Source organism: Canis lupus, chromosome 5, assembly GCF_048164855.1.
Source record: "Canis lupus baileyi chromosome 5, mCanLup2.hap1, whole genome shotgun sequence".
NCBI classification, from domain to species: domain Eukaryota; kingdom Metazoa; phylum Chordata; class Mammalia; order Carnivora; family Canidae; genus Canis; species Canis lupus.
In genome coordinates, this window is record NC_132842.1 from 41161751 (window position 1) to 41188570 (window position 26820).

Sequence of the window (26820 nt, forward strand, 5' to 3'; positions counted from 1 at the left end):
CTTAACTTATATCTGGATGTTATTTAATCTGCCTGATCCTGTGTGGACTACAGAGTAGAAAGTCACTGCTCAAACCCAAGGACATTTTGTGATATTACAAGTCCATTCTCTTCTATCCTTCCATGAAGCCAAGATTCTACTATGTGCTCACAAACTAAAATCTGTTCCTTCCCCCAATTCTCAGGGTCTACTTCCTTGCCTACATTAAGCTAGCTCCTTGGGCCATTCCTGGGGCTCAAACATGTCCCCACTCTCAGGAGAGGGAGTGGATCAGAGAGGCTTGTTCTGACCTCTCCTTTCCCTTCACTTGCTGGCTACAACCATTTTCCTGAGTAATACTCTGAGCAGTATGAAAAAGCACTCTGGGCAGAGCCACCACTTCCTGTGTGAGACCAGGCTCTGCCACCAATCCCTGGTCCTGTCTCTGTCCTAGGACAATTTCCGTATTGTCACAATGCCACAGTGGCCTAGCTTAGTGATTCACAGCTGTGTGGGACTCTATGGAAGACTGAATCAGGAAGGGCAGGGATGTGGGCCCCTCCACCATGGTTTCACCATGCTCCATCACTGCTACCTGCCTTCCATACTGGAGTGTCATTTTTAAGAAGTTTGTTATTGCTAACCATAGGGACAGTGGTCCCTGACGTTCCATTTCCCTTTACCCTTTGCTGGTTCCAAGCTCTCTGCTAGGCACACTCACCTTCTTCACCCATTCCCTTGTCTCCCCAGGTTTGTAGCCCTGCACTCCTACTCAGCCCACGGACCAGATGAGCTGGACCTGCACAAAGGAGAAGGCATCAGGGTCCTGGGGAAGTACCCAGATGGCTGGCTCAGGGGTGTCTCCTTGGTCACTGGGCGGGTCGGCATCTTCCCCAACAACTATGTCATACCCATTTTCAGGTGCGTCCCCTCCATTCTCAGGGAGCAGAGGCAGGGTCACCTAGGCCAGGGGCCAAAAAATAACCCCTTAACACTTTATTTTTTTAAATAGTAACAAGTTATCTTTTTTATAGCTCTTCACATTTTACAAGGACTCTTACCTCACTGCCTAGGCCCAAGAGTCCTTCTCATGAAATAGATGTTATTTTACAGATGAGGAAAGTGATGTACAGAGTTCAGCAACCCACTCAAGAACTGAGTTTCAGGTTTTAATACTGTACACACACCCCAAAATCCCATTCACACCCTGCACCCTGACACTCCCATCTAGTTGAGTAACGGAAACATGCGATGATCAGAAGACCCCTCCGAGGAAACTTCAGGACATCAGGAAACTTCTTAGGACATCAGGCCAGTAGGCGAGTTTCTAAGACTCAGGCTACCACCTGTCCATACACACCCCAGGCCACAGGCAGGTTACCCTAGAGGTCCATGTCCCTTACAGTGTTCCTAACCTTTTTCATTCTCTGGCACATCAGACACTTCCCCTTGTCCAGCTGCTCGTACTGGAACCACAGATGCATACACATCCCAGCACCTCCCCTCCCCCTTCCCCGCACCCCCTCGTCAGCCCAGGCACAGCATGTCACAAGGCCGTGAGGCTGTCAGCACACACCAAATGCTGGCTTTGTGACATACCTCTGAGAAAAGTGATAACCCATTATACTCTCTGGGAATCAGCCCCGCAGTCATATGTCCAGTTTGGGGGACCTTCATGTAGGTGGGGCACGGTGTCCGGAGGAGGGCAACAAGGATGGTGAGGAGACAAAGAAGCATACCACAGAGAGAAACTAGGGTTAAGTTGCAGAAGACGAGGGTCAGAGGGATCATAACAAGCTGTGTAGACTGGAAATCTATTTCCTGAGGGGGCAGTGAGCTGGCGGATACAACCTAGAAGGTTTTGGTTCAGTGAAAGGCTGCACTTTCTAATGCATAGATTTTTTTCCAAGAAGGTTGGCTGGCAAAGTGATAGACCAGACCCCTTTCTAGGAAGAGTACAGGTCACCTCTAGCTTTCCGTAGATCCAGGCTTATATAAAATGACTTCTTCACATGGCAGAAGGTTGGAATTGAAGTTATTTCCTTTGGTGGAAGGTCCTTGGAATTTGTTAGAAAGTTGCAAAATCTCCATAGGCAAAGGAAGTGTGTCTATAACTGATGCCTTGGTTCATTCATTCAACAAATAATTATTGAGCACAAACTATGTGTCAGGCACCTTTCTAGATGAACACCAGTGAACAAAAGACACAAAATCTCTGCCCACTAGAGCTTATATTCTAGTGGGACAGACAGACGATACACAAGACATACAAGTAATATATAAAAGATATGTAAGTAATATATGCGGAGTGTTAACAGTAAGGGCTAAGAAGAAAAAGCAGAAAAGCGGGATAGAATTTGTGGCGTCATTGCGGGGGGTGACTACAGTTTTAATAGGTTAGTCAGGGATGGCCTTACTAATAAGAAGGAAGAAGGGAAGGAATGAAGCAGGCGTATTCCAGACCACAGGAACAGCAAGTACGGTTGCCCTGAAGTGGGAGTTTGCCTGACATGAAGGCCAAAAGGACTGAATTACAAGTGAGGGAGACGTTTGTAGTAGATGAGGTCAGAAGGGTAACTGGTGGGCCAGATCATCTAGAATTTCCTAAGTCATAATGAGAAATTTGGTTTTAATGCTATCACAGGGTTTTGAGCATAAAAGTGACATGATCTAACTTATGTTTTAAACAGAATCCCTGTAGTTGCTAGCTTGAGAGTAAACTATAGAAAGAAATCATGGAAGCACAGAGACTAATTAAAAGCATATTGTAATAATCTGGGGAAGAGGTGAAACTGAGCTAAGGCAGGTGTCAGCTGCGGAGGCAGTGGTTAAATTCTGAGTATACTTTGAAAGCAGACACAACAGGATTTTCTGACAAATGAAATATTGGGTGTGAAAGAGTAGAGTCATCAAGATGAATCCTAGATTTTTGCCCTGAGTAACTATGGAGTTGCCTTTTACTGAGAGAGAGGGGTTCTGAGAGGTGGCAGTGGGGTTGGGCGGGGGGAGCAAAAACTCAGCAGCAGATTAAGTCTTAGATGCCTATTAGTAATCCCAGTAGAGGGCAGCCCTAGTGGTGCAGCGGTTTGGCGCTGCCTGCAGCCTTGGGTGTGATCCTGGAGACTCGGGATCAAGTCCCACATCGGGCTCCCTGCATGGAGCCTGCTTCTCCCTCTCCCTGTGTCTCTACCTCTCTCTCTCTCTCTGTGTCTATGAATAAATAAATAAAAATCTTTAAAAAAAAAATCCCAGTAGAGATATTGGCAAATGGTTGAGTACAAAAGCCTAGCATTTAAGGAAGAATGTCCAGGCTTGAGATGGTATTTAAAGCCCTAGGGCTAGATGAAATCATAGTAGGATCAGTTGCATTGGGGAGAATGATAGTGAGCCAGAAACTAAAATCTTCATGGAATGAGCAGAGAGGCTGAGAGAGGAAATGGTGACAAGATAGAGTGGCAGGTGGTAGAGTCTGATAGTACAAGTCAAAGCTGAGGAGGATTGAGGAAGGTGGGAGAATGGTCTAGAGGTGCCAATGAAGAGCAACCTTAACTTATGAACAGTTTCCTCCATGACATGAATTCTCCATGACCATGTCTACTACTAGGGCATTTGCTTATGCATAGGGCCTTAACCCAAAGTCCTGGTTATTCTACAAAACAAACAAAAAACCTTTAGAATAAGAGTGACCATATAATTTGTCACCCAAACTAGGACACTTTTAAGGGAAAAAATAGAGGTACTTTTAATATACCAGGAGAGCAGGTGTAAACTGAGACACTCCTAGGAAGAGATGAACAAATGGTTACTCTAACTAGAATGCATGTAGGATTCCATTCCAGTGGACTTCAAGGCTCTGGCTTCCCTTTCCCTCCTTGGCTTTTCTTCTAAGTACAAGTATTGTGTCTGTCGGCAAGTCATGAACATCTAGACTCACCTGTTCCAAGTTGGCATCATGTCAGACAGTGGATGGAGTGTCAGCCATAGGTTGCCATTGAGTCTGTCCCTGATCTTGATTTCATAGAATCCTAAACATATGCGTGTACTGAGGTGCTACCTATGTGGATGGGTGTGTTTGCTTCTAGGGAACCAGTATTTCCAAGAAAGTCCCTGTCAGAATATAGTCTCCAGGGGGCTGTTAGATGACAGAGGATGAGTGCTTTCTGTGTGTAAAGTTCTCCTTGATAGCCCCCTGATGCAAAGAAAGATCTCATCACCACTAATCTTAGACATGGGTGACTATGGCCCAATTTGTCTACCTGGGAACAGTTCACCCTTGTTCTTGACCACCCTTTCCACTGTGGGTAGTTTAGCTCCTTCTGCCTCTCAGAGCTGAATGGTGTTGTCCTTTGTCTACTGAGTTTCCACTACTTTTAGCAGGTTGTGTTAGGACTAACAGGTTGGACTACATGTACACGGCCCCTTCCTGCTCTTTGGTTTTGTGTGTGAGGCTTTCCCAACCTTCTTTGTCTTTCAGTTTGCAGTGATGCCTCTTACTGCCACCAGCTCTCTTGGTGTAAAATATAGCCTTTTGTAAAAGAGCCAAGGCTTGAAAGTATGAGGCACCCCCTAAGCATTTGCATGTTTGCTCTTATTAGCATTATTCCCTAATGAACACATTCTCTGTCACAGTTTTGGGACTAACTCTAGAGAGACTGACCTCCTCCTCCCATCAACTTAGCTGAGGAACAAGCTCAGCCAATCTGATGCTCCCTCTTGGGACTTGGAAGCTTGAACCAGAGAGGAAAGAATGTGGTTGCAGGTGAAAACCATCCATGGCAAGAGCAGGGGTAACAGCATCTGATCAGAATCCCCTGCCTAGAACCCCGCTGCTGGGCTCTCAGCAGCCTCCCTTGGATCCTGTCTCCAAGGCCCCTCTGTCCCTCATGACCTCCCAGCACATTCCCTTCTTCCAGGAGCCAGGATATTTCTCTTTCTTGCAACCTTCACCAGATGTGTATGCCCTCCTGGTGTGCTATGGGTGGAGAAAAGCAACACACGAGCCAACATTAATTTCCCGTACCTTTCTACACAGAACTGCATAAAGATTGCCAAGGTGCGAGCTTCTGCCTCAGCAGGAGGCTACTGCCAGTGGTGAGCACGGCAGAGGGGGTTGAATATGATGTGAGCGCTTATGGGCTCATATCACAGATGGAAAAAGGGACACAGACCTGCACACTTAAAGCAGCACAGTAGAGCAAGTCAGAGGCAACATATATTCTTCCCTCCTCAACCCAAGAGTGTCTTTCAATCTCTCCATCTGGAAAACAAGAATCGGAATGTTTGCAGGTCTGGGGTGTTATGGGGACTACTGCTATATGTTAGCAAAGTACTTTGATACCAGACCAAAGTGCTGGGCAGGTGCTGAGCTTTTTGCCAAAAGACATAGAGGGACTCAGTGTGAGGTCGGGGCTTGGGATGTAGGAGTTTCTGGAATCCGGCCTAGTGCCAGGCTCAGAAAAATGAGGTCGTAGCTTGGTCTGTAATAGTCGTTCAAAAGAGGGACTTGTGAAATAAGGCTGCCTTGGGCCTAATTAGCTATATTCTGTCCTTGCTACTGCTGCTGTTACTGCTGCTGGGCTGTCTTTCCTGTTGCCAGCCCATTTTACAGGATCCAAGACCTTAAGACCTCCATTCAAAAGATGGACAGATGCAGCCCTCTGCCACAGAGGTCAGAGGCAGGGATTTCTCTCCACTGCCCAGTCCCCAGCTCCGAAATATAGTCTGAGCTCTTACCGGCAGGCAACCTAAACCTACTCCCTTCACTGACCACGTCCCCAAGGACCAGAGACAGGTTGTTGGCCATGAGTAGGAGGCCCTGGCAAGCATCATTCCTGGGCCTCTGGCTACATCTGCTTCGTGGGCAGAGTGGGCCCCATTAAATGAAGCCTAACTTATCTTTGTATAACTGGCTGGCTTGTTGCTAAGCTCCATATCGCTTTTTTAGGCAAAAGGAGGAGGAGAAATAGGGGAAATACCCCAAAGAGAAACCTGTGGGCGTTAACGGAAGGACCACCAGGGAGGGCATCTCTGAGCCAGGGCCTTGGGCGAGTCGATCATTCCTGGGGAGTTAGCAGAGGTTATTTCATCAATAGGGTGACAAGCTGATCCATCGACTGCTCAGTAGGGACCGTGATCTTGGGGTAGGATTAGTAAAAGGGCAAGAGGGCATGTAAAATGGCAGCCATTCCCCATGGGGTTCAGGGAGTAACAAGCTGGAAACAACGGACTAGAGATTTTTGTTCTATAAGATTTTAATACTAATCTTAAAACTCAGCCCAAGGCTGAAAAATTGGAGTCTTCTGAAGGCATGTGTAGGTCCTACCCCCTTCTTTAGTTTATTTCTTTCAAGCAGAATGCAGTGTTCTCCTTGCTACCTAAACAATGAAGGCTCCTACCAGCCAAGATGGGGTGTGCTCAGTGGTAAGATAGTGGTAACAGTTCCAGTGGTACAGCAGAAGCCAGCCTGGTTTTGGATTCAAATATCAGGTCTAGTAGCTGGTTGGCCAAGTAACTCCAAGTCTGTTTTCTCATCTATAAAGTAATGGCACTAAAAGTACCTACCTCAGAAGGCTGTTGTGAAGAACCCATGGGGTAACGTGGGCAAAGCATTGCCCAATGCCCAGAATCCAGTAAGTGCTCAAAATATGTTAGCCCAAATGACTGGCATCAGTGCTGAAAGGATCGTGGAAGCCATTCAACAAACATTTGTTAATAAGCAGTATATGCAGAACACAGAGGATATAAAAGAGATCATATAAAATCTCTTCCTCCAAAGAGTTTAGAATCCAGTGGAAAAGTCATTGAATGAATAAGAAATCAGAACTGGGTGGCTCAGTCAGTTAAGCCTCTGACTCTTGATTTCTATTCAGGTCACGATCTCAAGATCGTGGGATGGAGCCCTGCATTGGACTTTGCACTCAGCACAGAGTCTGCTTATCCCTCTGCCTCTGCTCCTCCCCACCTCATGCTCTCTCTTGTGCTCTCTCTCTCTCGATCTCTTGATCTCTAAAAGAAAGCTAGGAAGGAAGGAAGGAAGGAAGGAAGGAAGGAAGGAAGGAAGGAAGGAAGGAAGGAAGGAAAAAAAAGAAAAATCAGAACTGCAAAGCAAGTTGAACACATACAAGATCTTATGCTCTGAACCCATGGGGTCAGGAGTGATCAGAGCTGGTGTGAAGAATGACAAAATTCAAGTCTTCCTGTTCCATCAGGGCCCCAATATGAGACCCTGTCCCTGCCCCCAGCACACCCACACAGGGCCTCAGCTGTAGGAGGTGAGGCCTACTTAGTTAAGCCTGTGTGGTTGATAAAGGGAGTATAAATGGGTAGGAAGAGGGTGGAGAGAGGCCACATTTAGTATGTGGTTGAGAACTGAGAGTTTTTTAAAATAGGACTCTTAACTGAGCCTTTTCTTTATTTCTTCTCTTTAAAATGCTTGCAACAACCAGAAAGACATCTAGTTTTCCAGATTCTCGGAGTCCTGGTCTCTACACCACATGGACATTATCCAACTCCTCTGTGTCCTCCCAAGGCAGCATTTCAGAAGGTGATCCCCGGCAGAACCGTCCCTTCAAGTCCGTCTTTGTGCCCACTGCCATTGTCAACCCTGTGAGGAGCACAGCCAACCCGGGGACTTTAGGACAGGGCTCTCTTCGGAAATCCGGGCGGAGCAGCATGAGAAAGAGTAAGTGGTGGCAGAGAGGTACGTGCCTTGAGCTAAGTAGTGAGGGGATCTGATTTTACACCTTTTGCAAAAACGAAATAGTGGCTTTAAAATATGCTCCTGTAAAGAGTGCTTTTGATTCCCAAATAGTGACTGGTTTTACTGGATGAAGCCAGACCAACTTAAGGTCACTGCCCTTGGTTACCCCATACCTGTACACTGAATGGCTGGGATGATAGCAGCCCTGGTGCCAACATATGAGAGCACAGCCAAGGTGGAAGCTGGCTTTAGTTAGGACAGAATAAGCAAAGTACTTGCTGGGTCAGTGCTTCTCAAACTATGCTCCAGGGAACACCTCAGCGGTGCCAAAAGGGAAACATGGGAAGGATGGGGAGGAGGAGGCAAAGAGGGTTAAGGAGTCAATTCTCTGAGCCCCTAAATCTTGCTTAGTTATTTAACTAAAATAAATTATATTCTATAAAAATAAGTCTTCATATCCTTAACCCCTGTCCCAAGTGCTCTTCCACATACATAAATAGTACCCTGTAATCATACCTACTGAGCTGTCTGCATCTTGCTTTTATTTTTACCTGTAGAACATCCACATTGCTCACATAGCAATACTTTTATCTCCTAACATACTGCAATTTCTACCTAAGACTTCATCTTCAGGTATTTTGAAAAGTGTTTGAAACCCATTGTTCTACAAAACATGAAGATTCTACATTTGTGTATGTCTCTTGAAGACCATGAGGCAAACAAAGTAAATTTGGTTTATTCTGCATCCTCTCTTTTAAACTGGGCTGTGCAGTCTCTCTTCCATCTTAAAAGATGGTTAAATATTAAAATGCAGTACAACTCATCAAAGCAGGAAGGTAACATGTGGGACAGTTTTCCTGCCACATAGGAAAACATGCCAAGAAAATTCAAACAAAGTCTTAGCTGCACCCTCTCCCAGTGCCTTCACCTGACCACCTGCTTGGCCACCATTCCCACTGTGCTGCCTCTACCTGACCACACACCTCCTTCCTCCTCCCTCCTGACCTGCCCCCACCTTCCCCCCCCCCCACACACACACACAAACACGTACTAAATAATCCCACCACAGCAGCCTTGGGCAAGTGAATGGACCTCTTTAGTACCTACCTCATCAGGGCTATTGTGTAGATTTAACAAAGTAATCCATGTAAGACTGATGGCACAAAGTAAGTCTCAAGAAACCATAACTGTCTGCATAGGGTGATCATTTTGTCAATACTGTCATTGCTGCAACAACCAAGCAGGTCATCTTTGGTCCATCCAGTGTGTGAACTTGACTCAGTATTGACATGTTCACACTCGGTTTAGACCACTTAGGAGTGCTGAGAATTGTGTCTTGTTGGCAGTTGCTCACGTTTCCTTTCACACACTCCTTCTCTACCTTGGCAGAGATCTTGACTGGCTTGAAGTTTTGATTGCTTGCACTGTATGCTCATGTGATAAGAAAGCACTAAATCTCTTGGAAATGAGAAGCCAACAAGATAAATAGAGGAGGCATAAAACCGATTTTTCACACATTTCCAGGAGCCTAAGGACATGTCTGCCCAGGGCTGCTTTGACTTTCTCAGGTCCCGAAGGCTTTCACTTTCCCTTTCCCCAAGGTGAGGCTGGCCAACCTATCAATCTCCCCACAGCAAAGAGAAATGACAGGAGAATTGACTGTGTACCTCATAGGGCTGTCAGTGGAAAAATAAATGTCTACATTGAAAGGGCAGACTTGTGTAAATGGCGCCTGGCTTGCTCACAGCAGCTGAGAGCACCGACTGTGTTTAGTGAGCGTTCTGCTTTTCACATTCACATCTGGCTTGACAAACAGTCATAACGCAGCCCTCCGTGCTGGACACGGATAACTTTGATTTGCACACATGTCTACAGGCTATCACAAAGGACTCACATCCCTGACTGAATGTCACTGATGGCTCCCTAAATGCTGGGAAACCCTTATGGAGAAGCGGACAGCAGAGCTTCTCAGGAGTGTGTCTCCTGTCCCCTCCCCCAGAGTGCACTGAAGTCCCCAGTGTTCCCCTGGTCCCACACAGGATGGAGGCCCAAGGGATGGGGGCCTCCTGTCCTCCAGAGAATTTGAGGGTAAGGAATGACTTCCTCTTACTGAAAGAGGATCATCTCAGTTAACAAAACAAAATAAAGCTCAAGAAAGTGATAAAATCACATTCCTGAGCCTTGTGTATTTGTAGGGTTTGCTATCCTTTACCCAAAAGTAATGAGACCTAACAAACATGGAGCATTTATCCCTAGGCGCTGTCCTCACATTTTGCACTCATCATAAAATGTAAGCCTCCCAGCAGCCCTGTAGGGTGCTGCTGTCACCTCTGGTTTACACATGAGGGGCTGAGATGCTGGGAGGTGATGTGGCTGACTTGTCCCAGGCTCCCTGGGAGTAAGTCTGATTCCAGAACCTCTGTCAAAGGACTTTGCAAAGCTCATCCACACATAATCCAAACCTTTCCAAATGTGCTTCCATGTGGTGTCATGTTTGCCTGCACACACTCTCCCTTAATTCCACTTACCCTTCTTCCCCACGGCCCCCAACAAAAGGGACCCCACTGCCACATGCCTACAGCTTCTGTTAGAATTGTCTCCCAATAACTGGTCAGAGCCCCCTCCCATCCTCTCTGCTTCCCTCTGTCTCTCCCTCACATCCCTCCCCGTTGACTGACTCTTCTGTTTCTCAATTTCTTCTATCTCTTTCTGTCTCCAGTCCTTCATTTCCTCTCTGGTTTGCATACCTCTCTGTTGGCTTCCCACTGTGGAGCCATCTCTTTAGGTTTGTCTTCTTCACTTTCCAAACCCTAGTTCTGAAGTGAGAGAGTAGGAGTGCATGTGTGCATGTGTGTGAGGGAGAACGGAGGCAAATGGAAGCAATATACCTTCTGACAGCACTCCCCCCCCACCTGCCCCACCAAACATTCGCCTAGGCAGATACTTCCTGCCAGCATCAGCAAACAGCACTAAAAAAAGAATAAGGTCACCTCTGAAAGACTCTGAGAGAATGTGAGTACACTCCAGTTAGGAAAGCACTTAACTATTCCGGGATATCAGGACACATGGCTTGCACAACCCCAACCCAACCTGCTGTCAGCAGCCCCCGATGCTGATATCTGTGTCATATAATTCCTCAGATGGATCCCTGCAGAGACCTGCCCAGTCAGGGATCCCCACCCTTGTGGTGGGCTCCCTCAGACACAATCCCACCATGGTCGTTCGGCCTCAGCAGTTCCAGTTCCACCAGCCACAGGGGGTCCCCTCCTCACCTTCAACAGTGGTGGCAGAGCTGGGACCTAAGCCCACTCCCACTGGAGAGCCTGCCCTCACGTGCGTCAGCAGGGGCAGCGACACCAGGATCCGCTCAGCAGCCAGTTCCCTCATCATGGAAGGCAAGGAAATCCCCATCAAGAGTGAGCCTCCACCTAAACCACCTGCATCTGCCCCACCATCAATCCTGGTGAAACCAGAAAACTCAAGAAACGGCATTGAAAAGGTAGGAGTGAAGTGACTTTAGGGGGGCTGGGTATCACCTATTTTGCACAGTGTCCCAGCTTCTGAGGTTAGTGGACAATGAATCAAAATTGCAGCCTCATTTCACACAGTGCTCCACACACACACACACACACACACACACACACACACACATCCCCAGACCACTCACACCCTCTGTAGATGTGCTACTGGATCTCATTTATGCTTCCTGAGTTTCATACATAGTTCTTTCGAAGCCCAAAGGTGAGTTGGAAAAAGCATGGCCTTGGCATCAGACATATCTTGATCTGAATTCCAGATCAACTGCTTGCTATCTGGTGACTTGGCCAAAACACTTAACCTTTCCCAAGACTCCTTTGCCTAATCTATAAAATAGCAGTAAGAATAGTAACAGCCACATAGGATTGATGTGGAGATGAAATGAGAGAAGATGTGTAAAGTGCTTACACAAGGGTTCGTGATATAGAAGAGAAACTGAGACACAGGAGAATTTAAGTGATTTCTCAAGGTCACACCGAATTATAATGACGCCAACAACTGACTTTTACTATGACCTCTATGACAGGTCAGATCTTTAACCTTCTAGTCCGGGGCTTTTCCCACTAGAGACCTGAGTTCTTGTTAAAATCTTAGGTTCTCAATAATATCCTTGAGGCCAAAGGAACAGTAAGATAAAGGTGACATTAAGAAGACTAGGTGATTGTTAGTTTTTAGTTTATTGACCATCACCCCAACTACCACTATCACCCTTATTACAATCACCACTACCAGCATCCCCACCACCACCATCACCCTCAGTACAATCTCCATCTCCATCATCCCTACCACCATGACCATCACCACTATCACCACCACCACCACCATCCCCACCACCACTGTCTCCATCATCACCACTATCATCACCACTGTCAACACAGCACCATTACCAATTCCATCCCAAAAGGAAAGACAGTATGGTTTCTTCTTCTTTGTTAAGTATTTACTGAGTGCTAACAACCTGGCAGGCACTGTACTGAGGACTTGACATGTCTCACCTCACTTAATCCTGACAGTAACCCTCTGAAGTAGATACTATTATTCTCAACAAGGAGGTATTATTACTGTCACCTTCATTTTAAAATGAGGACATGGAGGTGGAAGGAGTTACGGTACATTATCCAAAGGCACACAGCTGACACATGGCAGTGTCTGCAGTAGAATCCATATCTGATAGAAAAACTCATGCTCTTCATGCTAAGCTATCAGCATGTAAGAAAAGGCATTTGGAAACAGTTAGTGTTGGCTTATATATACGTTAGGGGTTGTTTTTCTGAATTTTAGTATTCAGATTCCAGTTTTCAGCCCCCAGTTGCCCTTACCACAGGCTGTTAGATAACAGCCCTGAACAATCAGCATTTAATAAGTGCCCAGACCTCTGCAAGATGTAGAGAGCATCCCAAGTACGCAGACACTCACATTCTCAGTGGGGGACACTAGGATCCAATTCCATGGAAAGCAAACGATTTCTAAACAGTAGCACAGAACACGATTAAGCCCTCAGTCAGAGATGTGCTCAAGCAAATACCTGTTGGTACAAAATAGAGATAGAAGAGGCATGGAGAGGTGAAAGAAAGAGAGAGAGAAGGGCTTGAGGACAGGAGACCATGCCTCCCGTGGAAAGGGGGACCTGCTCATCAGAGCCAGGCAGCTGGTGCCAGGATGGGGCACAGACCTCAATGCACCAGATCTTTGAATTTTTTTAAAAGACATACGAAGTCCTAATTTTTAAATGCCATCACCTGATTCTTATGTGTTGGCAACTAAGTCAAACTCTCAAACATCCTGCAGATGAAATCATGCCACCAGGTGTCCAGGTTGGGAATTCTGCTCTGAGGATACAATGCCATTATGAAACTTTTGAGGGATGCCTGGGTGGCTCAGTGGTTAAGCATCTGCCTTTGGCTCCAGGCGTGATCCTGGAGTCCTGAGATCGAGTCCCACATCAGGCTCCCCGCATGGAGCCTGCTTCTCCCTCTGCCTGTGTGTCTGCCTCTCTCCTTCTGTGTCTCATGAATAAATAAATAAAATCTTTAAAAAAAAAAAAGAAAAGAAAAGAAAAGAAACTTTTGAGTTGGAGTAGGTAGAGAGGTGCCTCACAGAAGAGGTGGGCCTGGAGTTAGGCCTTAATGGCAGGTGGAGAGGAGAGAGGGAAGGCATACCTCTTGTACTTTCCAGAGGGGACCACAGCCTCTGGCTTCGGCCCTTTTCTCCCATTTCTCCTAGGTGATTTCCCATTTTTCAGTTCTCAATTTAAATAGCTCTGCCTCGAGGAGGCCTTCCCTGGCTGCCCCATTGCAGCTACAGTGAGAGCGCACTCCACACCCCTAGCATCTTACACTTTGGCCAGCACAGCACTTGTTTTAACCCATCTGTCTGTCGGGGCACTTTTGTCTGCTCTTGGATTCATGGCACCTCACAGCATGATGCATAGTAGGCCCTCAGAGCAGACACAGATCTCTGCGGAGTGAACACAGAAATGAGGGTTATTAAGCAGGGACAAGTACTGAGCAAGAGCATGAGTCAAGTCCCAGGGAAAACAGCACAGCTCCACCTCACCTGGGTCCTTTTGCTCTCCTTTCTCTTGCAGCAAGTCAAAACCGTGAGATTTCAGAATTACAGCCCTCCTCCTGCCAAGCAGTACACCTCCCATCCCACCTCAGGAAAGCCTGAACAGCCTGCCACCCTGAAGGGGTCCCAGCCTGAAGCAGCCCCCTCAGGCCCAGAGATGACCGTCCTATTCGCCCACCGAAGCGGCTGCCATTCTGGACAGCAAACAGACCTCCGAAGGAAGTCAAGTTTGGGCAAGACCATGACCCCGGTGCCCGCTGCCTCGGCCATACAGACCGTGTTCCCCAGCAAATGAATCTACAGGTGGCTTTTCTCAGACCCCAAAGAGGTGAATTGCATTTAAATACAGTCTGCCTCCACTGAGGGAGTCCTGCCATTCTTTGGGTACTCAAACACGGGTCCTCGTTCTGTCCATTTTACCTCTGGGAAAGGAAAGGGGTGAGCAAGGATCCATGTCCTAGGTGGGAAGATAAAGCATGTGGCCTATGAACATAATGATTTGATGCAAGGCCACTACTCAGACCAAAGAGTGGGAGACAGTCTTGGCTGCCCTCTTCCCCAGAATGGAGTGTGCAGCCTCATCCCTTGTGTTCTGTGTAGAATTTCTGTGGTGCCCTAAATGGGGCTTCAGCCATGGGTGTCACAATGGTCGGAATGTTGGCATTCCTTCTTTGACCTCATCACCCTGTTCTGAACAAGCACCAAAACGGCTTCTGCCATCTTTTGGAGCCCCAACACTGGCCACCAGTGACTGCCATGGTGTTCCCTCCACTGAGTCATAATCCTTGCTGCAAAGGAGGAATCTGGGGAAGGATGTGTGATGGATACTCTGATCATTCTGAGAATCCTCTAAAACCAAAAGGAGTCAGCTTATTGGATTTGGTCCAAACAAGAAGGTCAGAGAGAAAGCTATGATCATATTTTAAACTTCTCAGTCTATTTTCCCACATATAATCCTACATGATAGATAGGCAGGAAATACAGAGCTGCAGGCAAGGTCCTGTATGGAATTAGGGGTAATTCATTCATTCTGGCTCTAGTCTGACTTCCCCAAGAAAACACAGCGTGCTTCAAAACTGTGTAAGGAGTGTGAGTTTAGATGTATATTTTATTTGCATTATGACATTATTTACTGTCTCTTTTATTTGGGATAGACTAGCTGTTTCACTGGGTTGTGGAATAGGGTAGTAAGGTAAAGGAGAAGATGCCAGTGCAAGGCTGCATTGGGGACACTTCCTAGAGGACAGCTGGTCTTACAGGGATGGGGCCAAGAAGGTTGGAGAGGGAAGGGGACACAGAGGAGAAGAGGGAGGGTGGAGAGAAGCTGGGAGTGTGTGTGAGAGAGAGAAAGACAGGGCAGGGGGTATCAAGGAAGAAGACAAAAGGGGAAGAAGAGTGACTTCGACACTCCTGACAAGTGGGGACAGAAGGATGGAGCCTGCAAAACCAGGTGACCCCACAGAGATGGGGCTGAAGCAAGCGCCATATAAACAAGGCTGAGGGGGCACCCTGGAGAGCTGAGGCAGTGTTGTAAGACAACCCATTAATTCTCATTAGACCTGACTGCTGTGATTTAACTTTTATTGCATGCCCATCAGGGTGAGCACGTTAGTGCATAAATGCCATTTACCACTAAGCCTGGGTGTCATTAGAAAAAACAAGGCAGGTCTAATTAGACCTTTTTCCTGGACAGTTCTTGAAATCCTGAGATTAAAAATATTTATCTTCTACATACCCTCCCCCCACACACACACACATTCATGCACTTGGCAAACTGAACTGTCCACATACTTTTCTGGATATTAATAAAATGAAAGCAAAACCATAATCCTGCCAAGGAATACTGCTCAGGTGTCAGAACTTTGGGGTTGGTAGAGCCAACATGGTAACAGGTTCTAGTGTTTCTGTGAGATATCACCCTTATCTGCTCCAAAGAATGAACATGACCAACTCCTTGCCTCACTGAGCTGAATATAATTATCCAGATGGAGAACTAGGACAAAGTCACAAGGACAGGGAGGCATCCTATGATTTGTCAAGTTCGTAAGCTGCTGCTTTACTCAAAAGAACACCCTCTATGAGTTTAGCAATCTACACCCAGAATGGCAGATACATGATATGACCAGCCAAGCAAATATTTAGACTGTGCCTCAGTAGCAGTGGATCCAGTTAATTTTTAACTGTGTAGTTGACAAGCATTGTGTGTACAAGAGTAATGAAGACAGTCCTTGCCTTCCACACAAAACAGAATATTCTTCCAGTTGCCCACTGCCTTTATAGGGTAGTCTTTTTGAGAAATGTAAACAACTCCAAAGGCTTGCTACCCCCATTCGACTCTTCACTAACACCCAGCATCACACTTAGTCCCTCTCCAACCAAACTCCATCTCTGTGGAATCATAGGAGGATTTGAAAGGAGCAAGAGAGTGTTTTATCCAAGTAAAAGTTGGAACTCATTGGCACCTCCAATCATTTATTCCACCAATGGGTTTCAGACAATTCCCATGTGTTGGGCACTGCAGTGAGGACAACAGATACATCCTATCCTATAATGTCTGGTGTAACCTCATAAGACAACTGTAAATAGTCCCCAGTACAGAGCCAAGGAAACAGGCCCACAGGGTAACCACAGATAGTAGCAGAGTGGTTTTGACAGCTGCCTACGCACCAAGTTCAAGCTGTCTGACTTCAAAGCCCAACATGGGACTATGCTTTATGAATTAAGGGACCATCCTTGAACCCAGACCACTGGCTTCCAACTGCAGGGATATGACATAGTGCAATGGTAGCAAATGCAGGTTCTGCTACATGCAGACTGAGTTCAAATCCCCATTTTCCACTTGCTAGCCATGTGATGTTAGGTAAGTCACTTAACCTTTCTGAGCTTTGTTTTCTTCTATAGGAATGATAATTGTGCCAGTCTCATTGGGCTATCGTGAGGATTAACTGACATAATATTATGAAGTGACATAGTACACACCTCACACATGTCAGACTTGAATGCTTTTAAGGAAACAGGCCACTGACATTCCAGGTAAGAAAGACTAAAGGAATGGCATGTCCAGGACAGTGGTGCTAAAACGAAACAAATATTGCCCCATCACAGAGGTCAGAGCACAGGGTAGTCTGAGTCCTGAAGGATGAATAAGGAGTCAGATAGAAAAAGGGTGGAGGAAGGGCATCCCAAGCAGAGAAAGAAGCATTTAGCACTTGGATTTAAATGCAGCAAGCAAGCCAAGTTCTCTTATAGTTAGAGAAATCCACTCCTTCGTGGAACATTCCAGAGATCCCAGGTGGAACTGAGTACCTCATATCTGAAGCCAAATATCCCAACCTGTGAGAGCTCCATCCCTCAGCCAAGACTCAGAGTCACTAGGAAGGTGCCTCTTTGCCTCATGATCGCCCCCTGGCATCCCAGGGCTAGGAAAGGTGCTGAGGGTAGGCTCTGATTGGGGAGTGCGGGGTAAGAGGGACATCTGAGAGGTGACAGAGGGGCACAATCAGCTGAGTACAGACTCCTAGGGCCACACTTGAGGAAATGGTCTCCTTAAGCAGCATCAGGACCCGCACCTAGAGCTTGTCTATGTCCTTTCTCATGTGGGACCAGCTACACCTCCTCTACCCACCATCATTCCACAGACAGGGCTTTTGGAGCAGAAACAGTTTAAAGCAGTGCCCCATCTGTGAGTTGGCTAAATCAAAAACTGACTCAATAAAAACATGGTGCACTGACTTCCAGCTTCTCTTGAAAACTCAGAAGATCTGTCCATGCCAGGCCTGCAGTTCCCAAACAGAAGCAATGCAGTGGTACTGGGTCAGGGGCAAGCTTTAGTTAGATGGACACGCATACTTAAATTTGCTGCAGCCCCACCAGTCTGCTTCACTCACTCACATGACCTACACCTGAATTAGGCATGTTCTCCTAGAGTCTGTGTACCATATTTCACTGCACAGTCTTCAGGGATGCCTTGAAAATTAGAGCTAGACCCTTAGAATCAGCTGATCCAGGCACTTGGGTCTCATGAGCATAGTAAGCTTAGTCTGGGCCTGACAGTATCATTCAGTAGTTTTAAGGTGGGGTCTAGGCATCTGTGTCGTCAGCGTAAAGTGATCCTGATGTATAAGAACTAAACCTGTCTTTCTCGTATTGTACAGTAGGGTGGAAATGTATCCACAATGGTTGCCAATATATTGAACAACGCCTGTTATGATAGCTGAACAGTGGATGCTCTGAGCTCCCCAAGGCGTCTCTCCACTCCTGCTCCCTGGCCCTTTCTCCACGTTCTCCCCATCACTCTACCTTTCAATAGCCAAAGGGCTCGGGCCATGTGCAGCTGAGACCTTCAGCAGTAAAGCTCTCCTTCATTGTCATTGGCTGGTGCCTACACCACACTGGTCGTTGACTATCTTGACTGGTACCCTGTTATACAGAATAAGGCCCAGAGACGTCCTTCAGAGACCAAGAGCACTGCTCTCAGCCCAGCACTCTGCCCAGCCCACATCCGAGCCACTGCTCAGCCCCTGACAATTACTTCCATCAGGCCTGTGGCTCAGGACAGGAGCTGACTTGGAGGGCGGGCAGTTCCTTGCTCACTGGTCTGCCTTTTCACAGGTACCAGCAATGCCTTTGAGCTTCCCAGCTCCTCTGGCATCAGTTAAGCAGATATGGAAGTTGCTTGTTGCAATAAGATGAGTGGGCATGATCCTCACCCTCTCGCCCTCCTCTGCCCATACAGACCAGCCACATGGCCTCTGGACTCCCTTCCTGGGAAGTGAACAGCTGTGGCAGGCAGAAGAGCAAAGTTCTATCAAGTCTCTCCACTGGGAGCAAGTGCTGAGCAAGCTCAGCTAACCCAGGGCCAGCAGCTGCTGCCATGGGCACCTCTCTTGTTTACATCTTCACAGTAGAGACCCCGGTTTCTGCCTTTGGCTGAGGGAAGGGAATGTTAGCACTTTCAGCACCCTCTCAGGTGACCACAAATGACAGTCACTCAGGGAATGTGTTGGGCAGGCAAGACCCAACGACAGGAGTTAGCTCCAAAGGTACCTATAGCAGCTCGGTGTCCCTGAGAATAAATCTTGTAAGGACATTTTGCTTGAAATAGAACAATGTTCAATGATCAAGCCATCAAGCCATAGTATAGTGTCCTGGACCAGAGCAGAAACAAAATGTTCTCAGGAAGCCCTTCTGCCTTTGACAAATAGAATTGGGCAGAAGTGGGATCAAAGGTAGTGGGGGTGGGGGCATGAAGGAGCATTGCAGATTCACCCATCCATCCATCCATCCATCCATCCATCCATCCCTCCATCCATTCAGCACCAGTTGTCCATCAGCCACTCTGGATCAAGCTCGGTGACAGATGGTGGGGATTCAGTCGTTCCACAGGAGAGAGAAAATCCATATGGGCCTCGCAGACTGGTGTTTCTTATTAATTTTAACTGGATTTGGGGGCTCCTTTCTGCCTTTCTCCCTTTTTTAATTCAATGGCATATGTGTGTGTGTGTGTGTGTGTGTGTGTGTATCCTATATATATAGGATTGTGAAATAACCATATACCAACCATCTAGCTTTTTTAAAAATAATCATAATCCATTCCATTGAAGCCTGCTGTGTGCTTCATCCAATCTCATTCAGTCTTCCCCTCCTCCCCACTTTCCTCACAACCACTGTCCTCAACCCCATGCTTATCACCCATTGTAAGTTTTCCACACATGTACCATATGGAATTTTCAGTGCGGCTTATAGATCTCAGTGAACACTAGTCAGAGCAGATATTGCAACCGGAGGCCATAGAAGCCCCGCCGAATATGTGAACTCCCATCTGGCCTCTGTCACTGGGATGCCAAGGCTTTGAGTCATTGCTGGGAATTGAGATTTTGATGTACAGCATGTCTGGTTTTGAGAGGTTCTAGTTGAGAGGGATTTTTATATGATTCTTCCCAGTACAGTTGTTTAGAGAGATCATGCTGCTCACGAACAGGTAAAATATGGTTTGTGGCTGTGCTCGAACTGAGTATAGGGCTTTCCAGGCGGCTAAGAACCTTGTGAAGTCTGCAGGGAAAAGCTGTTCTTGTCCTCTGACTACAGATCAAGAAACTGAGATTCACATGTTGCAATGCTTTATTTAATGTTTCATGATTAGTTTGAGATGATAGGGGACTACTAAATTAAAAAAAAAAAAAGTATAACTCATCATCCAGCAATAATTGTCACCGTTTACTGAGCACCTACTATGTACCAAGAACTTTACATGCATTATGCCACCTAATTCTGTCCAGCCCCATGAGAGGAAGAATTGCATTATCCTGTTTTAGAGATTACAGTTAAGGTTCAGAGGTCAAATGATCAGTCTAAGGCAACAAGGACTAGAATCTCTAAGCCCAGACCTTAACCTTAAATCACCACATCCCTCTAGTTCAATGGCAACTATTAATAGCATGGTTGAGGCTGGAGAGGATAGACAAATGGGTATGTGCTTCTGAAATCACAGGCATGAGGATGGGGACAGGGACAGAGGATGATTTACTTCAGAGGGTCCAGCCCACCCAGATTAAAATACAAGGGTCTTGTCATCAAGAAGTCATGGTGGAAAGGAAGGTAACTGAGAGTGTTCTCTAAAGAGATATCCAAAAAGCAAATGTACCCCTGCTGCAAGGGCACCTAGACACAGCCAAGCAAAATGTAAACCAAGCTTACAGTGTGGTTTTGGATCATTGACGTCAATGCACAATAGTCATTTTGCATTCCCTAGATCTCTCCCTCTTCATGAGTTTATTTCTGGTTTTGCCTGTACTCACTCTAAATGATACAGAAAAGAGACAAAAAGATGGGGGATATGATCTCCAAAATGACCCTCCACTTTAATCTTCTCTGTGGGAACAAGAAAGCTTGAGAGCACTGCAAGAACATCTTCCAGTATTCCATGCTGGTATTTATCCAAAGTTCAAAGGCGATTACTTTCAGGGGTAAATACATACCCCCAGATGCAAGGTAATTATGCAAATAGGGTCACTGCTGGATGGACAAGAGCTAGGGCCCAGTAAGGACTAAAAGGATGCTAGCCAAGACCCAGGGAGAAAGGCAAAAGGCATTTGCAAAAGCCATCTTGTGTATCCTCAGTTAATGCTATTAGCATTAGTGCTAGATTGACCGATTTGATGAAGGACATTTGTGACGTCAGAGTTTGATTGCTGGAGGTCCCGTGTGTTCTGGAGGCCAGAGCCACCCTGATGCCCTCCCCATGAAAACAGTGACTCCCCAAACCACCCAAGAGGATTGTGAGAGCTGATGGCATTCAGGAGACCTTCACAAATAAAGCAAAAGCAAGTTTGAACCTAAAAGTAAGGAGGCAGCAAAAACACCTGGAGGACCAAAGAGGATTCAAAGCGGTATCACCTACCAAGGAATGTAGCCACCCCCGATTCCCAGCCCTTCCCCACTCCCAGTTCCTCAGGGAGATGTTTTACATCTCTGTCAAGGAGAGAGCTGGGAAAACTTCCCTGCATGAAGAGGACATGTCAGTCACAGCTCGAGAGAGATAGCACCAGCTTCCGTGACGAGGAACAGAGCAGTCAGTCAGAAGGGGCGACACTGGTTGGAAGGGAAATTTAGATATCAGAACCACATTTCCAAATATCCCATTCTGCACATTCTATTTATAAGCTCGATTCTTTTTTAAGCTTAAGCTGTTTTTAGATGTTGGCAGTTCTGAGAGCCTAGGACTTCTTCATTATGGAGACCTTGAACAAAGGACTAGATTTTAAAGCTTTGGTCAACAAGGATTTGGGGGTAGCTACACCAGCTATGTTCCCAATCCACTAGAACTTCATAAGATATGGAGAAGCGATATAACATACTTGCTCGGGTGAGTGATGGGTTTTGGAACCAAATCATCTGGGGTTTTGTCCCAGCTTTGTCACTCCCTAGTTATATTTCCTGTGGCACATGACTAAAGTTACAACACCTCCCTAAGCACATTTTCCATCTGTCAAATGGGTATCAGAACCTCCACCTCCTAGGTTTCTCAGCAGGATTAAATGAAATCATGTATGTACCTCTCCGATTGTTGGGGTACAGTGAAGTGTTAAATAAATGGTAGTTATGACCAATAAATGGATATGGAGGCACAATTCAAGATTGGAAAGTACAATAAAGAAGCTAGGCTCTATCGTATGAACAGGAATGAACAGGAATGAGGGTGTGCTTCAGTTGTCAGGGGGCTTCGAGGACAAGAAGCAGTTTCTAAAAGATGTTAGCACAGAGAAACATCATTTGCCATGTGGAGAGAAAGCACCTGGGCGCTGGAATCACAAGTCCTCATGTTCAAATCCTGGTCTTCTGGGCGCTCTGATCTTGGACCAAGCTACCTAACCTGAGACTTTCTTGACTCATCTGAAGAGTGGAAACAATATATCAGCACCTCATAGGATTATAGGGCATGTGAAGGGAGCAGGGAGATGCTGGCACACTCAAGGAGCCCTACAAGGGACAGCTGTCAGAGGAGTCCACAGGTACCCAGAGGCTTGGAAGCAGCTGAGCAGGGGAAATGCTAAGTATAAGAACAGCCTCTTGCTGGCTGCCATTTGGTAGATGTGTCCCCAATGCCAGGTACTGAGCTAACCCCTCAGAGGGTCACTCAGAGGGCGGTGAAGAGCACAGCATCAGGTGGCCTGATGCAAATCCAGGCTCGGCGTTTCCTCCCTGTGCCACCACAGTGGGCAAGTCATTTAATCTGCCCAGTCTTTAGTCCCCTTGCTTGCAAGATGCCTGAAGTAAGTTCTTTGAGAGGTGTGGTAGGGAGGAAATGAGAAGATGGACGTAAAGTCATGAGCACGGCGCCCGGCACGTAGGAAACGCTGTGTGGTGGTAGCCGTCGTGGTTATTCACATGCATGTTTCTCTGTGAATCCTCACAACAATTCCATGAGCTAAGTGTTAGGATCCCCTATTTATTAGCTCAAACAACTGGGGCTCGGAGGATAAGCACTTGTCTAGGGTCACCATAAGGAAGCAGCAGGGCTGGCTCTGCAAGACTCGAAATCTCGGATTTCTGTTCTCTCCACTTTTCACATAAGCTGGTAAGCAGCTCGGGGCTAAGGTCATAGGACAGTTATTTTAAATGCACCTTATGCCATAATGCTCATCCGTCTTTTCTTGTGTGATTTTCCCCACCACCTCGCCTCCTCAGCTGTTGGAGATGGAAGGTGTAGGGCTGTCAGTGCGCCTGAGCCCAGCCAGTGAGCACACTGGGGCTGCGTCTTTGGGAACTTGCAGCCTCACAAGGTGGCAGCATTGATGAAATGTCCACTGTCCTGTGCAGCGAGGTCTCACACGGACATGCTTCCAGCTGGCTGTGATTTCGATAAAATGCCCTCCTCCCCGGTGCCAATTAACGGAAATTAAATGTGCCTGGCACACTTCCTCATTCAGAAAATGCATGTGCCAATGAGTTCAACTGCTAGACACACCATGATGACCACGGGACTGCAGGCCAACATCCCAGTTCTCACTCTTCTCCATTTAAAGTCACAGAGTATTTTCCTCCTTGGTAGACATCAGTGTCACCTCGCTCATTTATCTGTTTATTTCCATCCAACAAATACCGACTGAGCACCTACCATGTGCAGGTTTTGTGCCATACCATTGGGATGCAGCAGTGAACAATGCAAGCAAAGTTCCTGCCTTCGTGAAGGCGGGCAAATGGTAAGCAAACTGCTTCTACATGACAGATGTTATGAAGGACACAAAGTGATTGGACAAAGACTGGCTGAGGGGGACGGGCTACATTAGGTAGAATGGCCAGGAAAGGTTTCTCCAAGGATGTGACATGTGAACTGCGATTGAAGACCAAGAAGGAACCAGACATGCAGTGTGGCAAGGTGAACAGAAACAAGCTCAGACGTCAGGAAATTCATTCATTTATCCAGCAGGTTGGATCATATGATAAATATGTGTTGAACCAACAATGGAAGAATAGGTCAATCTTCTTTGTTCCTATCAAGAAGGACCCTCATAGGCAGGAGGAGCTCCGGGGAGATGCCACAGCATAGAGGCAAGTGGCTGCCCTTTCTCCAGCCCCGTTCCCCTTCTTGAAAATAAGGGGCTGTGCCTAAGCCCTAGCATTCCAGGCCTGTAGGCTCGGAACACCTTCCAAGGGGATTGGCTCTCCCAGCTTTTTAAGCAGTGACTGTGTGGCAAGCACAAAGCAATCTGTCATTTTTTTTAAAGCAGTCAGGATGGTTGGTTGTAGTCCAGGCATGTCATCTGCTTCATTGTCATTAGGATGTACGTACCGAATTACATACTGAATTTCCATGAGCCCTCACCTAGTCTGAAAACACTATTAGTTGGGAGCTTCCTTCCTCCTCCCTTCTTCCCATCTCTTCCCTCTGCTCCTCCCCACCCCCAGGCCCAATCCTTCTCTGGCAGAGCAGGGAAGAGCCCAGGCTACAGAACTGAAACACTTGATTTGTATCTCTGGTGTGACTTGCTGTGTGATTTTGGACTAGTCCATTCATTTCTCCAAGTCTCAATTTTCTCATCCATATAATGTAGAGGAAAATAAGAGAGACCATCTCACAGCAACCATCTAAAGTAAATACTCAGCTGTTATTATCCTTATTTTTAAATTAGTGCGGGAAATTGTCAGAACTCAATAGAGAGAACAGAGATCTGGGTCTTTAAGGCAAAGGAAACTCATCCAATGAGTGCCAATGAGCCTGTTTAATGATCTGTCTCCACCTGTGGTGTTTTCCATTCTTGGAGATAATCAAGAAGGAGGATCACAAGAAATAGCCTTCAAGAGGTCTTTTAATTTATCCTGATAGTTTCATGCCAACAATTACAGATCCCCTACTCTGTGCCAGACGCTATTCTATGTGCTTTACTTATATTTACTGATTCAAAAGTGTCATCACAACTACACAAAGTAAATACTATTATTATATACTATCCCCATTTTACGGATAAAGAAACTAAGACCTAGAGAGATAAGACAACTTCCACAGGGCCAGGAATTGGTGGATTTGGGGGCTAAACCCAGGCATTCTGACTCCAGTCAATGCTGCTGACTGCTTGCCCCCTCATTTAAGATGAAACCTAAAAGCTTTCCTGTAGACATCAGGTTTTTCTACTTCAAATAGACTTTTTCTCCTGAGCGCTCAGTCAACAAAGAGTTATTACCTGCCTAGCCCTAAAACCCTGGCCCACCAACACAGCACTAATAAGGGCTGCTGCCCAGGACTATGCAGTGGCAGCCCTAGGTAAGGTCACACCTCCCACCACTGATGGGATTTTCGGGGGCCTCGTAGAATGTCAGTCGATCTTAGAATTGAAGTTCTTTTCTCCAGCACTTAGCACAAACTGGAAGGCCAGATTAATGTGGCAGCCATCCTCCCCTTGGCAGTCCCCTCCTTATTCCTTTCCTGCCCCTGTGCTCCCCCTCGGAAACACCACGTCACAAGAAATGCAGTTAAAAGAGCAAACCAACCACCACTCCTCCCTTGCCATCCAGATGCAGTTGTCTCAGATAACCTGGCCTTCCATCTCGGAGGGTCCTGCTCCCAGCTGCCGACACCCCATCTGATTTGGGGATGACAGCATGCCATTATCTGAGCCCAAGTGACAATGACCTGTCCCCAAATCCCCAAAGGCACGTGCCCAGCCCTGGCACAGGCACCAACTTAGGTACGTGGAGAAGCAAGACCTATCCAACGCAGGTGCCCTCCCTTTTAAGGGCTAAAAAGTCACGAACAGCAGGACTAAACTCCTGCCCGCGTTTGGTGGTGTGCAGCGAAGAGCATGAGTGCAAATCCCGTGTAACTGGCACGGCGGGGGGCAGACCACACCCAGCGATCACAGACTGTTCGACTGTTCGCACCGGCTTCTCCCGCTGCTCTCAGGAGCAGCCACCTGGAGACTCTGCGTGGAGCACGTCCACAAGGGAGTCCTTGGGCATCGCATCCGCAGGCCCTGAGAGCTCAAGGAGGCACCTGCCTGCTGCAAACTCGGGCTTCCTGGGAACGGACTCTAGCAATGGAGCAGAGCCCTGCCTTTGGAGAGTGAGGGCTTGGGGGGCAAGTCTCCGTGTTTCCCATAAATCGCTGGCAAGATCGGCCCCACACCATCCTGCAGAAAACCAAACTGTGATCATGGTCGGAGTTTCCCCAAAGAGAAAACTGGTCTGTCCGATCAGCCGGAGTCCGCGGAGAAGAAAGCAGTCAACAGGCTGGATGGAAGCAACAGGGCAAAGCTGGCCGACTCCCTCTCCTGCCCGTGTCCGCTTCTACTGGGTTTTCAGGGGACGCACTCACTCATGGACAGGCTCTGAGGCTGACTTTCAGAAGGCAAGTCTTTCTCAACGCTCTTGAGCCAATTTCCCGTCAGCCTTTAGGCAGCCTGTCCCCCTTCCGCATGATCTGCTGGGGCTTCACTTGCACTCAGGAGGACCAGAGGCCAAGCAGCCAAGCCTTGGAGAGCTGTGGTGGGTGTTCAGGCCGCCTGCCCTCGCCTGGACAGGTCAGCCCGAGCCCTTACTGCCCTTCCTTCTGAACTCAGTGCTCGGGGGGAGAAGGAGCTGCGGGCTGGTCAGGGCAAGGAGGACACTGGGTACGTATGTGGGGACGGTGGGCGTGCAGCTTGAGTTGGTCATCCAAGTAGAGTATTTGAGGCCTTGGAGAAATTCCGGGGGCTCGTGGATTCTAACTTTTTATTTTTGAAAGGCTTTCAGACTTACAGAAATGCTGCTGGAATAGTACAAAGAATTCCTATACACCCTTCAAAGCAAGGCGCCCTAGATACTAAAACATCTTACCATGTTTGTTTTGATTTTCTCTTATGTAGTATATATTAATTAAATATTACATAAAAAATTAATGTAAATTATACATATAATTTTTCTGAACCATTTGAGAATATGCCAAAGATCAAATGCCCATCTATGCCTAAACATTTCAGTGTGTACCGTAAACAAGGATGTGGTCTTACATAACCACAAAACAATAACCAAAACCAGGAAGTGAACACTGATAAAAAATTGTT

General features: G+C 46.9%; 1 protein-coding gene and 2 long non-coding RNA genes across 12 annotated transcripts in view; 1 reads left to right on the forward strand and 2 right to left on the reverse strand.

Moving 5' to 3' along the window:
• LOC140633592 (uncharacterized) overlaps positions 1–1511 on the reverse strand; it is a 51359-nt gene extending 49848 nt beyond the window's left edge. For both annotated transcript variants that reach the window (XR_012031175.1, XR_012031174.1), the window contains exons 1-2: positions 1395–1511; positions 701–778 (exon numbers count right to left, since the gene is read on the reverse strand). This is a non-coding gene — a long non-coding RNA (uncharacterized lncRNA). The remainder of the gene's footprint in view (positions 1–700; positions 779–1394) is intronic.
• The window catches only part of SH3RF2 (SH3 domain containing ring finger 2), a 131380-nt gene that overhangs the window by 102801 nt on the left and 1759 nt on the right, over positions 1–26820 (forward strand). For 3 of the 9 annotated variants that reach the window (XM_072826343.1, XM_072826342.1, XM_072826347.1), the window contains 4 exons: positions 730–900; positions 7425–7660; positions 10819–11177; positions 13803–14111. In XM_072826343.1, the coding sequence (XP_072682444.1) occupies positions 730–900; positions 7425–7660; positions 10819–11177; positions 13803–14078 (1042 nt within the window). In that variant the 3' untranslated portion in view covers positions 14079–14111. Of the gene's footprint in view, positions 1–729; positions 901–7424; positions 7679–10818; positions 11178–13802; positions 14147–16684; positions 16817–22969; positions 26127–26820 lie in introns of those variants that run through there. The other 6 variants (XM_072826341.1, XM_072826340.1, XR_012031172.1 and 3 more) reach the window with 5 other exon arrangements.
• LOC140633594 (uncharacterized) lies at positions 12629–14429 on the reverse strand. Its single transcript, XR_012031177.1, has 4 exons — positions 14204–14429; positions 13772–13793; positions 13552–13672; positions 12629–12740 (listed from the first exon to the last, which is right to left on the reverse strand). It is a non-coding gene; the product is annotated as an uncharacterized lncRNA (long non-coding RNA).